This window comes from Atheta coriaria, unplaced genomic scaffold (genome assembly GCF_025399875.1).
Source record: "Atheta coriaria isolate IRGN ID8LTWV9N9 unplaced genomic scaffold, Caltech_Dcor_3.1 hic_scaffold_3_pilon, whole genome shotgun sequence".
NCBI classification, from domain to species: domain Eukaryota; kingdom Metazoa; phylum Arthropoda; class Insecta; order Coleoptera; family Staphylinidae; genus Dalotia; species Dalotia coriaria.
Genome location: NW_027045445.1, coordinates 11751705 through 11767996, shown reverse-complemented (window position 1 = coordinate 11767996; position 16292 = coordinate 11751705). Strand labels below are relative to the sequence as shown.

Here is a 16292-nt window from a genome sequence, read left to right as displayed (position 1 = left end):
CCATTTTGAAGATGCGAACTCTTCTACGAATCCATTCCCTTACTTAAACTTACTACAACGTGCGGCAACAGCAAGAAGAAGGTAAAGTAAAGGAAATGGCAACCGGCGCTAACATTTCATTATCTGCTTCTTTCGATTTATGTGCGTTATTTCGCTAGATGACTTTTCGGCGTACAGTTCAGTCTCGACACGTCGTTGTGGAAATATCAACGACTATGATTATTACAGTAGAAGTAGTTAGTTGTCTATCGCAACAAACGAAATTTACAATAAAATAAAGTTTTAAATTTACCTCAGGCGTGCGATACCGTGAGTGCAACCTTACCTTTCACCTTTTTATTTTTAAAGGTTTTATTGTGTGCGGTTTGGAAGAGCAGCATCAGATCAACGCTGCATACCGGTCCGATGCGTCATGCGTCCGCGCGCAAAAGTTGCAATAATCACCAGCGTGTGTGCAATAACGCTAATTGTCGTGTGTGTAAATGTGAAAAGTGCCAGTTATAGCACCGCACCACACGCGTACGATGTGCGCCGCGACGCGTTAAGAATAAGCAAAAACAATGTGATTAAAGTGACGCCGGCGAGTCTGCTGCGCGATGCAGGCCTGGCGCCGTATAAGCACGTTACAAAATCGTTGGCTGAATTGGGTAAAATGGACGAAATAAGTAAGCACATTGTTTTTGTGAACGCAGTACCGAATTCAGGCTCTGAAGTACTTGTTTTGCTACTGAAGTGGCTACAAGGGTGGAACAACTTCAAACATATTAAATTACAAGGTTCCAAGAAAATACTGAGCAATATTGAAATCGTAAGTAGAAATATTATTAATTCTTATATCTGGTGTGTTAAAAAGTAAAATTTAACACAGTTTAACACACAAATGCTCTGGTTAATATGCTAAACACTTTTATTTGATGTTAATTGATGAAGAAAGAATGGCGGCTCCGGGTGGCACCCATGATTGTTTATTTATAAAACATACGTACGATTGTTTTACGGTGTGTGAAACCGCTCTAATTTATTATTGTATTATGAAGGAAGAATTCGTCTACAATACGTGCGATATCATCCGCGACGAAGCAGTTCCCACCAGCATTGATAGAATGATTTATTTTGTGAATTTCACGCGCCACGACCGGCAATCACCTAGTTATGTCAATTTAATCCGTGATCCAGCGGATTATGTGCTATCAAGGTACAAGTACAGAAATGTTAGTGGTGCTATTACAAGATTAACTTTTGTTTTCTGTTAGATTTCATCATTTAATGCAAAACGATGCATTGAAACATTTGAAAACGTCTAAAGACATCGAACGTTGCATAATGGACAAACAAGATGGCTGTCAATTCATAGATAACAAAAATGTTGATTTGGCTATTCCGTACTTCTGCGGACAACACGAAAATTGTCAGTAAGTATTATATAAAGACTTACTTTTATGTGTTTATATCTAAAATTTTAATATTTATTAGGCGTTTGAATAATGTTTGGGCTTTAAAACAAGCCCAGCGAACAGTAGAAAAATACTACGCCACACTGGGCGTCCTCGACGAACTGAACGCCACGCTTGAAGTACTGGAACACGAACTTCCATACTTCTTTAAAGGTGCCAGTAAACTATATTATCGAGATTTATTACGTGAGTTAATTTTCTTACACTTCTAACTTTATAAACATTGATACGTGTTCTTTTGTTTTTGCAGCGTCGGGAAATCAGCGCAGAAAAACACAACGTGCGAGCAACGCATTCAGAAAACGCATGAAAATAACGTTACATAAAGAATACGAGTTTTACGATTGGGCAAAGAGTCGCTTGTTCCGACAATTGCAACTTATTTACGGCCACTAAAAGTGTTTTCCTGTGTGTGCTGCAAGTAGTGCGCAGCAAACAAACAAAAAGTGATATTCTTACACCGTCAGAATTGTGCGAAGGACATCGAATGTTTGCGGAGTGGAATCGTGAACAAAAAAATGTTCAAGCCAAATGAAACGATGCAGATCATGACGACAGTATTACGCAAACCAAAGAATAAATGCGTTTTTTTTATTTAACAGTGCATGCTTAAAAAGAAGAAAACCATGTTCAAATAAAGGAAAACCATGATTGGTATCAAAACCCTTAATCATTTCTTCTTTGCATCTTTCAAGCCAGCACCAGCGTTGAATTTAAAGAAGATAATATCACCATCCTCGACGGTATAATTTCTTCCTTGCTGACGATACTTGCCCGCTGCTTTTGCAGCCGCTTCAGATCCCTCTTCTTTGAAATCGACGAACTTCATCACTTCGGCCATGATGAAACCTTTTTCGAAGTCAGTGTGAATTCTACCCGCAGCTTGGGGCGCCTTTGTGCCTTTCTGTAATACAACAGCCGTTTAATAATTTATACCCGTACACAGCAGATGGCCCCACTAGTATATACTATTCGTCTCAAAACAATCAGGTAATTCTAAGATATCAAGTCGTCTGTTGACTTTATTACCTGTACAGTCCATGCCTTGACTTCATCTACTCCAGCCGTGAAGAAGTACTCCAAATTAAGCGCCTTGTAGCCTTGTACGATAATTTTTTCAAGCGCGCTGTGTGTTTGGAAATTGTACCAAGAACAAAATAAAGAATATTGAAGAACGTGAGGTGCACAGGCGAGAGTTATACAATTACATATCTCAAAATATGGCTCTCAATTATACTTTTTTTAAAACTTGAATTGTTTCGATTTGAAGACACGGAGAATTGTTATTACGCTGAAAATTATAGGGTACTTGATGAATATTGCGCGCGTTTGTTTCGAGATGAATTCATCGAGAGCAGTAAATTTTGTAACAAAATTTCAATTGTTACCAGCCTATAATTTGTTCACGCGCTTCGATCTATCAAATTTCTGGTTTGTCTGGAGACAGACCATTAACTCAGATACGATGGCCTATTAAAAATCGCAATTGGTCTCTTCGCAGACGCGTCGCCAGCGTCCTATTTAAAGACGTCAGTAATAAATACGCCACAATAGAAGCAACTTCCCAAAAATCATTGATGACTCTTAATGATAATAATCGCTGCCCGGTGGACGCCGTAGAAGCCAAGCCCAGCCCGTCTCTCAATAAGCTCCCATTCAGTTTTATTTAATTTCGTTTCAATTTGATATTTTTTCTTTTTTTGTGCCCGTGAATGACTTTTCGGTCGGCGCTGCGAGACGACGCCGTACCGAACATAAAGTCTGCTCGGTCCGGGAACCTGTAATTACGCCCGTAATTCCGACAAACGTGCTTAGCCTTTAGATGGAAATGTCATTTGATTGCCCAACCGTCCGTGGCCTCACTTAATAGCGTTAGGAGGTCCCCGTGCGCCGTGCACCAGAGTGAGACTCGAGAGCGCATCTTCAAGGAAAAACACTACCCAACAACAACTATCAATGGACAAATTAAATACGTTACCTCGTCGCTTTGTTATCCTCCATGTATTTCTTCGCTTCGGCCTCGTCCATCTCAACCAATTTCTGCTCGAACACACCTGAGAACGGGATGAGGATGGAGCCGGGATCGTTTTTGTCAACCCATTCTTTGATCTTGAGCAACCTAGAATCAACCACAATCGTAGATTCAATCTGGTGCAAATGATCAAATCATCGCCATGCACCATGCATCGCCATGAGAATATGGTTATCGCGATGAAAACTAAGCATAAAATGAGAGGACATGCGTGTAAATTTAACAATAAACAAGGGTTGGCCACATGCCCATTAAATTTCTTCGTTGAAAACACGAAATTATTAATGATCGCGCCCCAAACCTGCCACATTATAGTAAAATCAGGTATAAAAAGAACACAAACACATTATGCGTGTGCACTGTATAAAATTTTTGATCCATTTACGAAATGCCGTGACAAATCTCAATCACGACCAACTTGTGTTAATGAAAAGCCGACCAAAGCAACTGAAAAAAATGCTTTGTTGGTTTTAACCCCTCGCAACGCTGAATCAACAATCGGCAACTTCTGTATGCGTGCCAAACTTGTATACAAAAAAAAGCCACACCGGTGCGCTCTCATTAAACGCGCCCAATTCTTTTTCATTATCAATCATCAATCGGCGGACGATTGAATCGCCGCACTTGACGTCGGTACAAGATCAAAGCAATCAGGTCGGTATTATTGCGATTGCGCGCTGTCTAAAGGTAATTAAGTTCGGCATGTGTGTATCATCCGCGTGGCTTATGTGCAGGCCCATCATTGTGCGACGGGTATGACCGCGTCGGCAACCGAACGCATTGTCCCCACAAAGAGTATTGTTTGGCGCGCTCGCCATTACCGTCGATGAGATGGCGCGTTTACGAAAACCCCGAAAGCAGCGCAACGTGCCGATCGCCGCCAATCACTTACCATTTGTTCTTCTTCTTGATGTAGTCCTTCTCCGACAAGTTGACCAAGTAGATGGCCGGCTTCGAGGTCAGAAATAGATGCTTGTTCAACACCTCGATCTGCAAAACAATACTAACAATAACAATCCAATCACACACCACCAGCGGAGCAATAAATAGATCTGACGCGGTTGTAACACCGATTAAAGACGTTGTTATTAATGATCCCGTGACAACACGCTGCGGACATGCAGGGGTCGTTTATGAGATTGACATCGTGTCAGTGCCCGCAGCGGGACGCACACCTTCAACGAGACGGAACATAAATGTAGCGGTGATGTTGCACAAATGGCGCTACATGTTTTCGAATATTATGATAATTTTACACCTCGTGTATCAAACACTTACATCCGCGGCGCTCCAGTCGTGGAAACGTATGTGCTGCTTCTCGTCGACGAGAACTCCCTTGATCTTCAGCAGCGCGTCCTGGAACAAATGAGACAAGCATGAATCGGCCGATCTGTGTCGCGGATACGCGCGCGCGCACATGTAATGTAACTACACTAATATAATGAATAGGTGACCTTAGACCCCGCGGTGTTCCACCAGGGGTTCAGCTAATAGGGTATCACCTGAAGGTTGGCACGCCGCGCGCGCCCACAGCGGGCGGTCACCACGCCTCGGCTCGTGTCGAAAGCGAGCGCCTTCGCTAATCGAATTATTTTTCAAAAAACAATCTCGAATTGAAATGCTAACGTCGAGTCATCGTCACCGCATGCCACATAAACCACATTGTTCCTGAGATTGAACTAGCATCAACAAAATATTCAATTGAATTTTTTTCATTCATAATTCTCTAGATTATTCGATGAATCGACATAAATCATACTTACGTATTCAGGCTTTAACTTTTTATCGTTGCCTCGAACGACGGTACGTTCCAATGACTCTAATTTCTTCAGAATGGATTCTTCATCCTTAAGACGAAGTTCTTCACCGATGATTTCCAAATCCCGCACGGGGTTAACTTCACCCTCAACGTGGGTAACATCATCATCATCAAATGCACCTGTTTCATAAATAAATTGTAAAAATTTACATTATTTTAACTAAAGTCGTGGCAGTAAACTCACGGCAAAGATGGAAAATGGCGTCGCAGGCGCTAATATGCGACAAGAAAGCATTGCCTAATCCTTGGCCCTCGGACGCACCCTTCACCAAGCCAGCAATGTCTACGACATTGAGAAAGCCCGGTACTTTACTGAAAAGGCAAATTAGAAGCGTTTAATATGCGCGCACGTTGTACCGAGCAAATTGCCTAATTGGAATGTAGAGTTGCAGAGTTGGTTCGCAAAGTTAAGCGCGACGTTTGTGCATCGTCGTCATATCGAGCGAGATTATTCACTAGTTGTCGAAACTGCCACCGCCTTTGATCCTCGACGACTTAATGAAGACTCGTATTCGAGGGCTGCGCCACCGCTGCACGTCCCAACTTCGTATATAAATAAGCTTTTATCAAGCACCGCTCGCGGGATGCGAATGTATGCGTGAATCTGCAAGTCTAATCGAATCGTCGAAGCATGGCGCAGCAGCGCGAGAGTTTCCCTTCGACTTCCCGACAGCGGCGGCTTTTTACGATCGCTTTTCTTGGGCATTCTGCTGGATAAATCGTGCGCGCCGAGAAGGCGATGTATTCAAATATTCTATAAATGTACGAAAATGTCAAATCGAATTCACATTTTAGTATGCCGTCTCGCGCCGGAAAATATATTGTAAAATACTGGAAAATAAGAAGAAGCGCAAAGCAACCAGAAGCATAAAATGAATTCAGAGGCAATTCAGAGATCTCTTTATTGACATCGTAAATTTTCTTCTTTGCTTCTTTTTGCAAATTGTATGCACGCAAACAAAATTGAATAGAAAACATAGAAAAAAAATAGTAAAAAAAGGAGAAAAAAAAAACGAGCAGCAAAATCTTAAATTTTCAAATTGATTTCACTGAAGATGAAACCAAACACTAACACCAATGTCGTACTCATGTTTGAAAATATTTTCGTAATAGTTGTTTAGCAACTAATAACACGTCAAAAATAATACCTTTAAAAGCACAATTTAGGCACACCACGGTGGCGTGGTAAACCACCATCGGCTCGCTAATCTGATGTGATTGAACTTTATTATAGCCGAGTTGACAGCCCGTCAAGCTCGACGCACGCTTGCCAACACGAAAGCGCACACGTAATCACATAATGTCGGCGCTATTAACTATTTTGCTCCCTCGCGCTATCGCTACTCATATAAAAAAAAGGAACGATAACGTTAGATGCGCACATTCGTGCACGCATTCACATGTTATCCAGCAAAAAAAAAACATCGTACCAATCAATTTAGCATTAGCCAGGACGTGAAAACGGCCCCCGTGAAATTTCAGCACTTTACGCGTAACCTAATAAACCAAATAAAATATTTACCACGTTAAAAACCTGCCTTGATGAAGCAGAGAAAAAGAAGGCGAACACATAAAATCGCAAATTCCGCTAGTTTATAAAGCAGTCAAAATAAATCGACGAGATAATTAAGCAATGATTATAATCAAATTTAGTCGATATTTGTCGCTGTCGAGTGCGGACGCAGGACGCTTTCTGGCGACGGGATCTAATCGAGATTTAATTGCGTAAAATAAAATATGAGAATAATTACAAGTCGCTGTGCCTGGCTTTTACTTTGTGGCTCATTGCGTGTTCAAAAATAAAATCGCCTTTTTTCTACCATCGACCGCTTAACACTTACTTTACTATTGAGGTCATTCATAAACATTTAGCATCCCTATGTGACTCGGGGATAATTGTAAGTCATTTATATACGACTGCCACCCTATGATCTAGGCAGTATCCGCGTGCCATTCAGCAGCACACAAACGACCTACACAAACAAGAGTGTGATGCGTTTACATTTTATTCGTGTAATGTAATTTCGGTCTGTATGTCGACTAATGAGGGTGCTGCCAATTTGTGCGGCGCCACCGCGCCGGTGGGAACGCGTTGCGTAAAGGTAGAAGACGACACAGAGCGGAGAAAAATCTCAAACACGTTAAAACCCCGCCGTTTATGTGCGCACAAGTCAATTTGAGACGTCGGGACGACGAAATTGTATATTTTCGGGCGTAAATCGATAAGCGATGCACACGAGCCCCCCGTACGATAATTTTCGAATTAATGGATGCGGGAATTCCACATTCCGGCGGCGGCGGCACATCACATCTCTCGCCGAATCACAAATAGCTCGTGTCGCCGATCTAAATGCCCGCCGCAAATCAAATGCCGGCGGAAAATGATTATTATATAGAGCGCGATACAAATATTTGGTAATGGCTGTTTCGTCGCAGTAATTTCCGACATAATTGCTAACATTCTAACGTCCTAAAAACCTGTTTAGCTTATTGATACAAGATCTTCAGGCGTGTGTAGTCTAGTAGAAAAATGTTAGGGTATCGTGTGAAAATTAAATTCGTTGGCATCCCGAAATTGATTGAACAGACAGAAGCTTGTTTATTATATAGCTCTAGGATAAATTCTTAGATGCACGAGTATTCAAAGTCATAGCGTGATACTTATTCCAAATCATCCTCAGACCGATGATTTCAACGTCTATTATTTAATAATCGCGGCTACTGTACGGCGCCTGATTATGCCCCGAAAATATTTGTTATAAATTCATGCACACATGCGTCCATCCGTTCTACTCACCTAGCCGGCTTGTGGTACTGGCAGAGATAATCGAAGCGCTCGTCTGGCACCGGAACGCGACGTGCTGGAAACAAGATTTACTCGGTCAGACATGTCGTGCCGCATTTTCAACGTTTAATTATTTTATTAACCGCACCGGCGGCGACGGCCAGTGCGCACGATATTCATACAAAATAATGATATAAAAAATAGAATATCAGTCAAGCTGCGAAATTGTGCGTGTAGGTTTCATCGGGGCATCGACAATATTCCGAATGCATATAGATGGATCCGGAGATGGTTCCTTACGCGGTGGGATCGGCTCCTGATAATGCAGATATGGATTGATCATGCTTTTCGCTTCATACACCATTCGCTTGAGCTCCATTTGAGCATCCATCGTCTTTTTCTTAGCTTCTTTGTACAATACCATATGTTCTTTTGACGTTTTAGGATTGTTGACTTTTAAAACCAAGCCTAGGCACACAAGGGCTGATTGTCCAACAGTTAATCCTGGGATTAAAGGGCGCACTGCTTCGACTTCAATCAATGCCTTGATAACCTGCGTACTGACATATTGCTCAAGCATTCCTAGTGTTGGTAGAGTCTGAATATCACGTGCAGGAAAATAGTTAGGTGGTATTTCATTACGTATACCTTTAGCCATCTCCGGTTTTCGAACAAAATCTGACATACATTGCTCATTATCAAACAAATAGATTTGTTCGCCATATTGAACTGCATTTGACGGTAATCCCATATTGTAAGTTGTCCCTGGTCTACCTTGTGCAAGACAGGCCACACAATATCCATACAAAAACACATTTTCTGGCACTTCTGTTATTTCAACAACTAGAGGTAATTGACAGGGTAAAGTATGGCGAACATTCGGTCCCAAAAAGGCGGTTGGATTATCTTCAAACTCTTCAATATGATCACTGCACAACCAGTAATACTTGTCATGATAACTAATCATGCCTGTGCGATCTGGCGGCCTGCCACCACAATTCAACGCATTGTCATAGTACAAACAAAGTGGGCAATAATACCTAAACTCAGATTGACGCGAGAGAAATTCATACGGTGTAACCAATAAATTGGCAACTCGCAGAGCCATATCCTTGCCGCAATTTCGATAATAATATTTAATTTCATTCAACACAGCAAGTATTATTTCTCGTGCATTAACCCACGTACTCCACCGGCTAGGTTCGACTGAAACAGTAGCTAAATTCTGATACTCTTTGTCAATCCACTGGCGATAGATCTCTTTATCAATCAACCAATCATCGTATCGATATTTAACAAACTTCTTGGAATATTGAGGTTTATGTTGTGTTTCAAACACATCCAAGTGATGTAAAATATATTCCAGTGACGCAGATAGGTCTAGAATCAAATGAGGTACCAAATTCATTTGTGCTAAAAGTTTCACCTCGTCAATCATATTCGGAAAACCGTCCATCACATACCCCAATGCAACAGCTTTAGCTTCAAACGTCATCGCTTCAACGCATTGCATAGTCAAATCATCCGTAAGTTCCTCACCACATTCTAACTGCAAACGCACGCGCTGTGCCAAAATCGAACTTGACATGTATTTCAACACTCGACGCACTGCTTTACCAATGGTGATATGCTCAAGAGAATATTCAGATGAAATTCTTTCTGCGACAGTAGTTTTTCCGCAATGAGGCGGACCTATTACAGCGACACGAGCACGCACCAAAGGCAGCGGACAATAATTCTGCTGCGTGTATTTCAAAATATCCTTCTTGAATTTCTCTCGATTTTCCGAACCAGCAATGTAATAAATATAATTTGAATAAATCATAGGAAACAATTGGAATTGTGCTTCTTTTGTAATAGACATCTGTAGAGGATTATACTTCTCATACATCTGAACAGGGCAAGTTTTTCCAAAACGACTTAGAAAATAATATCCATTTTCTAGCAGTCTTTCTGCCATTTCAATTGTCACATCATACGCACGTTCCAGAAACGAATCGTTTCGAAACAAATACGGCATTATACTCTGCATGATTAAATTATACACGCGTATTATTTCCATGTTAGCGTCTACTCTGTGCCATGGTATTTTCTCTTCTTGTGCACGTTCTTGAAGCTGTTGTAAATCCAATTGAGATTTATTTGTATCTTCAGCAGCTTGTCTCAGTCGCTTGGTTGCGGCTTCTTCAGTTTCCCAAGTATCTACTAAAACCGGCGGTGGATAGTGCTGCTGCAAAAAAGCTTCAACTTCCTTATCGTCCTGCGCTTCTTGAAATGACTTGTACGATAGTAAAGATTCTGCTTCTGATAAGGCTTCATCTTCTCCGTAATACTTCTGGATATACTTCTCTTGACGCTTTTCATCTAATAATCTTTGTTTTTCTATATCCCTCATAATTTGCCAATGATCAAGCTCATGTTCATGATTTTGCTGTTCAATGGCCTTTTCGATTTCTATTTGCGTGCGCCATTCTTGTAATAAAATGTCCGCCAGTCTTAAATTCAGTTGATAAGTGTCCATGTGAAGTTCAACGATACAATCCGGAATTACAAAGTGGTCGAGCATAAATTGAATGTCACTAGGCCGTCGAGGAAAACCATTCATGACAAACCCAATGGCTTTTTTATTTGGATCATGCCAAAACGGAAGTATTAAATCTTTTAAAATTGCATCATCATACACCATGGATTCAACATATCCTTCGCCCGCAATGGCTTTCAGTTCTTGTTGAAAGTCAAAATAAAATAATCCCAACCACTTGCAAAGCAATTGAGATTGCGTGTTTTTGCCAACACTCTTGTTGCCTACAATGCAAATTCTCGGAGGTGGCATCTTTTGATTCGGTTTAACATGCTGTGAATATTTGTGTGGCGCCTGAAGAAACATGCTCATAGTGCCCTCCGTCGCAAACAACCACATTTTATTGCAATAATTAACAAGGAACTCCTCCTTGCCTTCCCACAATACTCCATGTCGCGTAAATACAACTGGGTCATAATATGCTGTATTCCCCAAACGGCGACTTTCCCGAAATATTTTTTCATTAGCCGAATAATCCTCAGCATCTTCTCCTCCAAATTCACCCGATACAATGTCACCGTACTCACCGTAATAAGACGGTTCCAGAATTTTTTCTTCCGAAGTCACCACGCGAGCATAATCATTATGCGCAAATCTATAATCATCAATTAATTCTGCCAAAAGTTCTGCAAAGCGGTGCGCACCGACATCAATAATCTTATATTTGTACAAAAGCTCTTCCAAAGTATCCAACAAATCAGGCATGATTTTCCCCAGATATGTATCAATCCTCGATCTAAGTTCTTCACCACTCTTATCGAATGCAGAAACACTACGAAAACTTATACTAGAGAAATTAAAGTTCAAGTGGGCATCATCATCATCTCGAAGCAATTCATCCAGAATACTGTCATCAATGCAATTGGTTCCACAGCTCATGTTTTGCAAAGATACGCCGTTGGTAGAATCGCCAATCACATAAATTAAATCGGCAACATTATCACGATCAATTTGTTTTAATATGTCACTAGAAGCGGGAAATCCGTCAACAATCCAAACGCTAATTTTACCTTGCTCCATCATAGATTGGTACTCATTTAGCATCATATTTAAGCATTCAGCTACATCTTCCGACGGTGTTTGGTCCAAAACTGACCTCTCGGCTTTCAGAATAAGGGAACGTGCATAGTTCATTACACAACGACTCTCCGGTCCGATAACATCGAAGGTAAAAACACTAGGTTCTTGCATACTATCAGGCAGGAACTTCATTATAAGCGACTTGTCGTTCAAGTACTTTTCGCAATCATCAGCAGATTCAATTTCAAAAAGTGACCTCAAATCCGAAAATCTTTTCTCAGTCTTCTCGTCCTGAGGTTTATTTTCCGAAGGGTCTTGCAAATATTTAAGTAATTCTTTTAAGCGTTCAATAATGCAGAACATAAAAGCATTAACCTTCTTCATGCGAATAGCTTCTTGTTTTAAATAAGTTTTTTTACGCATCTTCTTCATATGTTCAAGTGCCTCCTTGTTCGCATCATCCTCGCTCAACCGAGTCTTGAGTTGTGAACATTTTGCTTTAATCATATTAATATCAATTAATATGGCACCATTGAAATGCTGCATGCATTTTGCTATTGCAGTTTTTCCGCAACGCGGCGGTCCGATAATAAACACGCGGCAAATTGGAAACGGCAACGGGGTGAGTAAATAAGGACGAGGATTCTCTAAAAACCGATTGCACCGTTCTTCATTGCTCAAGAAAAAGATGCTATTCATAAAATGGACGGCATATTTCGCAGTACCCACTTCTTTGTCACCCTCTTTCGTCGCAACAGGACACAAATACTTCCAGTCGGACAATTTCCACGTGTACAACGGACCGAGACATTTTTGGGAACGCATCATAAGATAATCTCTTTCCGAAGCCTCTTCATTAATACCCGACGGCAAATTATCTGCATTTCTAAAATCAAATTCTCCCGGTTCAACAATTTCTACAGTTGAAGATACAATCAATTCCGGCAAAATCGCTGGTGAAAATGGTAACACTTTCAATCGCATCCGCAGTACCTGAAATAATCGATGTGGCGACATTCTACCGTCCAATCTAATAATATCTTGAGGATCTTTAAGTAAAATGTACTTTTCAATGACAAGCTGTGTATCCGTTAGGTATGCTTCTAATTGTACCCTAACATGTGCAGGATAATTACGTATATTTTTAATAGTTCGCTGATTTAATTTGGCTGCTTCATCCAAAACAAAATTCTCTTCCTCATCCTGATACATATTATACAATGAATAAAATGCATTATCGGAGCGTTCATGTTGAATGCTCGTTTCTTGCAATGTATGGCAGTCGTAACGGTTGTCCTCACAAATGTGAACAACCTCCTCGTTGGAGCACTTTAAATAAATAATACAATAATCATGTTGCTCGCATAAAGACATCACAAATTCCATTTGATTTACATTATTGTCATACAATTTACTTTGATAGCAAATGCGTTCATCTCGGATTATCATAGAGGATACATAACTAGTCATAATAACCTTTTTACTCGGAACGTCAAAATTTACTTCTTCAACATTAACACTTTCCTCTTCCATCTCTACATCCATGTTTAAAGAAGTGCGTGAAACATGCTTTACAGTATCTGACTGTGTGACATCCTCAATTATATCCTCAAAAATTTCTTGTGCGTTAAAAATAGCCGACTCGGAAGATGCAGGGTCATCGGTAAACAAATCATTTGCAATCAGTGGAAATCCACACAATACAAAACCGCGGTGTTTTACACTTTCGCTGTTTAGACGTTTCTCCAGCAGACGTATAATTACATCTACATTAATCGAACGTCCGCACCTTAGATTAAATTCGATGCACAGCCCCGCCCTGCTTCCCGATCGAATTTCTTCCTGTATCAACGCTTCCGGATTGATAAACACGCAGTGCCAATAATCAGCAAGTAATTTTCCGAGGCGTTCCTCGCCCAACCCCGGCTTGCCCAGTATGACGAAGCATTTTGGTTTCGCATTCAAGTACGCTAACTGCGCCTTCCTTTCGGTGAAGTGATCCGTCCTCTGCGTTTCATTCGTTGGTGGTTCCGGCAACATTGATAATTCGCTGGTCTCTGTTGCTGCTGATGACGACGGAACATCATCGGACTGGCGTGGATATTGCTCGTAGAGTAAATGAGGCACACGATTAACAGCATCATAATCTTCGGCAAACTCGTAATATGAATTGACAAATGGATATTGCTTCGGTTGATTGGGTGGCACATATTTTTCCTGCGCGGAATAATTATAACCGCGTACGTATTTCAGGAATTCTTTTTGTATTAACACGTGTTGGTTACAATTAAAACTGAATAAATCAACATCTTCTGGGATAAAATTGTATGGCATGTCGAATATTTTAAATCGATTGACAGGACATACAAAATAATAAATGAAATAAAATGCGTTACGGTAACAACACATTTCGTTGTACATTTTAAATATATGCATAGCTGATTATGATAAATGAGTAAAAAAATAATTGGATACTTATTCTCATTGGGATCGATTGTGCAGAAAGGGAAATTTTCGGCTGCGACAGCACTCTTGGTCAACACGTTGAAAAACGTTGATTTTCCAACGTTGGGCACACCCACAATGCCGATGCGAAGCGTGGTGCCGACACGACCGATTAATGGCTTTCTTTCCGGTTCCGCAACTTTTTTCGGCGGCATGCTACAACAAATGAGAAAATTTATATAAAAATATCGTTTTAATGCAAAATAATTTAAATTTTCTTCATAAAAATATTAACATTTTCAAGTGGCTGTTCTGGATGTAGAGCATTAGTTAGTTGCAGGTCATAAATTCGCATATTTAAGAAAATGAATTCCAGCTGATTTTGCATATAAAATTTCTATAATTTCGAAAACGATCGAACGATTTAATGGCCGCGCAAAAACGAAATGATGGTTTTCCATACGATACCGTCCAAACACAGGCGCAGCCCGCCAGCCAATAACTGATATTATGTTTGCCATCTCGTACAGTTTCGTTTTGCAATATTTTTCCCCTTTCGACATTTTCCGCCGAACTAAAACCAATCATTTTTCGCGATTTTGCGTGGTCCGCACCAACCACATCCCCTCGAGTGCATAACGTGCACCGCAGCGCGCTTTGGCGTCGTATGCAAATCGACATTGCTCCAAATAATAACAGACATTTGCAATGTGCAACTTAATTTCCGCCAAATAGCAATTTTCAATCTTGATATCGAGACTTTTTGCGTTCGGCAAAACGCGCGCGCCGCGTGCAGGAAACACGATGGCATCACCGCGCCGTGAGCTCGACGAAACGGAGCTTTGGTATCAAAAACGATGGCGATTTCGAAAATATCGCTTTAATAATAAAGTGCGCGCCATGCCCTTATACTCGCCGTGGACACGCATGCCTCGGCGCCGCGCTCGCGCTCTGCAATTTCGGAATTTCGCCGTCCTCTTTGCCTACCAATGGGCATTAATGTAATTATCGATACGGACCGCCGCAGGAGTCGAACAAACGCTAGAGCTGCGCGCTCGTTACATGCCATTCCTGCGAATATCAAACGCATTATGCAAATGTGCCTTCGACATGAACGATTTCGCCAGCTACGCCAATGAAAGCAAAATATTAGTAAATCATAGACTAGATGCTATAACGGACTTCCTCCGGTTCAGCGCAGCGCAAACTCGGCCAAGTTTTCGAATAAGCGCTACAAACGAATTTGACCAGAGTATTAGAACATAGATGGCGCTAGCTGTACCAATTTAGACCTAGCACAACAAAACTTTTCACAACATGAAAGTTCAAACAATTTCGACACTTTTATTCAAATATAAAATTAATAAATTATTCTAAATGACAAAACGCAAATTAAACATTCAGGAACAAAAAAGATTTCTACAATTCCTGCAACGCACACAAAGTAAAATAATCAATATGTTCAATGCTAAACAAGTCACAGGTTGCATTTTCAATTAATAAAGGCAGTATTATAATAACCTTGGTGTAATAACAAAAATAACTTTTCCCTAAGGTATGGCTCATGGCAATAAATATATTTCCCAAAAATACTATAAAAAGTACGGTCTGAATTGGACTTAACCTCAACATTTGTGAAAACAATCCGCACGCTTGAAGTTAAAAATAGTAAGCCACCAATGGGTATAGTAACACTATTAACTTTTACTAATTTATTAAAGGTAAAAGAACAATGACTTACATTTATCAATTGGTTGCTACTTCAGGTATCACTAAAATAAATAACAACGTGTGGATGACACTTCACACCAACACAGAGAGATAGGAAACCGTGAACATGCCGTCTGGTTAGTGGGGTTACCGACTTACAGTTTTCTGTAATCATCGGAAGCAGCGGCGAAGCAAATATAAAATATCTTCACACATAACGCATAAATATTTGTAAATTAAAGAAAATATGTGTGTTATTTGAGTTGTTGTGTGGAGATATATGATTAGCAAGGCAAGCATGTGCCTAAATTCTATTGTGTGAAATAAAAAGCGGATGTGGAGTAGAATTTCACAACAAACTGAATTATACAAAGCATATTTACGTGATTATTTGGATTATTTCAGAAAAAGCACAAGCAAAATTACTCAAAATACAAAGAATGTTT

General features: G+C 40.5%; 3 protein-coding genes across 3 annotated transcripts; 1 reads left to right on the top strand and 2 right to left on the bottom strand.

Moving 5' to 3' along the window:
- Positions 1-151: 151 nt before the first annotated feature.
- Positions 152-2124, top strand: LOC135803565 (heparan sulfate 2-O-sulfotransferase pipe-like). The gene is made up of 5 exons (XM_065317217.1): positions 152-808; positions 1038-1195; positions 1254-1412; positions 1474-1640; positions 1705-2124. Exons 1-5 carry the CDS (start codon positions 413-415, stop codon positions 1848-1850), a joined length of 1026 nt encoding a protein of 341 aa, XP_065173289.1. The 5' UTR covers positions 152-412; the 3' UTR covers positions 1851-2124.
- Positions 2001-15982, bottom strand: LOC135803564 (obg-like ATPase 1). The gene is made up of 10 exons (XM_065317216.1): positions 15878-15982; positions 14171-14352; positions 8103-8163; positions 5490-5617; positions 5250-5425; positions 4765-4842; positions 4379-4476; positions 3433-3573; positions 2484-2580; positions 2001-2358 (listed from the first exon to the last, which is right to left on the bottom strand). The coding sequence occupies exons 2-10, from the start codon at positions 14349-14351 to the stop codon at positions 2125-2127; spliced, it is 1194 nt and encodes a 397-aa protein (XP_065173288.1). The 5' UTR covers position 14352; positions 15878-15982; the 3' UTR covers positions 2001-2124.
- Positions 8207-14159, bottom strand: LOC135803563 (adenylate kinase 9-like). Its single transcript, XM_065317215.1, has one exon. It carries the CDS (start codon positions 14125-14127, stop codon positions 8299-8301), a length of 5829 nt encoding a protein of 1942 aa, XP_065173287.1. The 5' UTR covers positions 14128-14159; the 3' UTR covers positions 8207-8298.
- Positions 15983-16292: the final 310 nt, after the last annotated feature.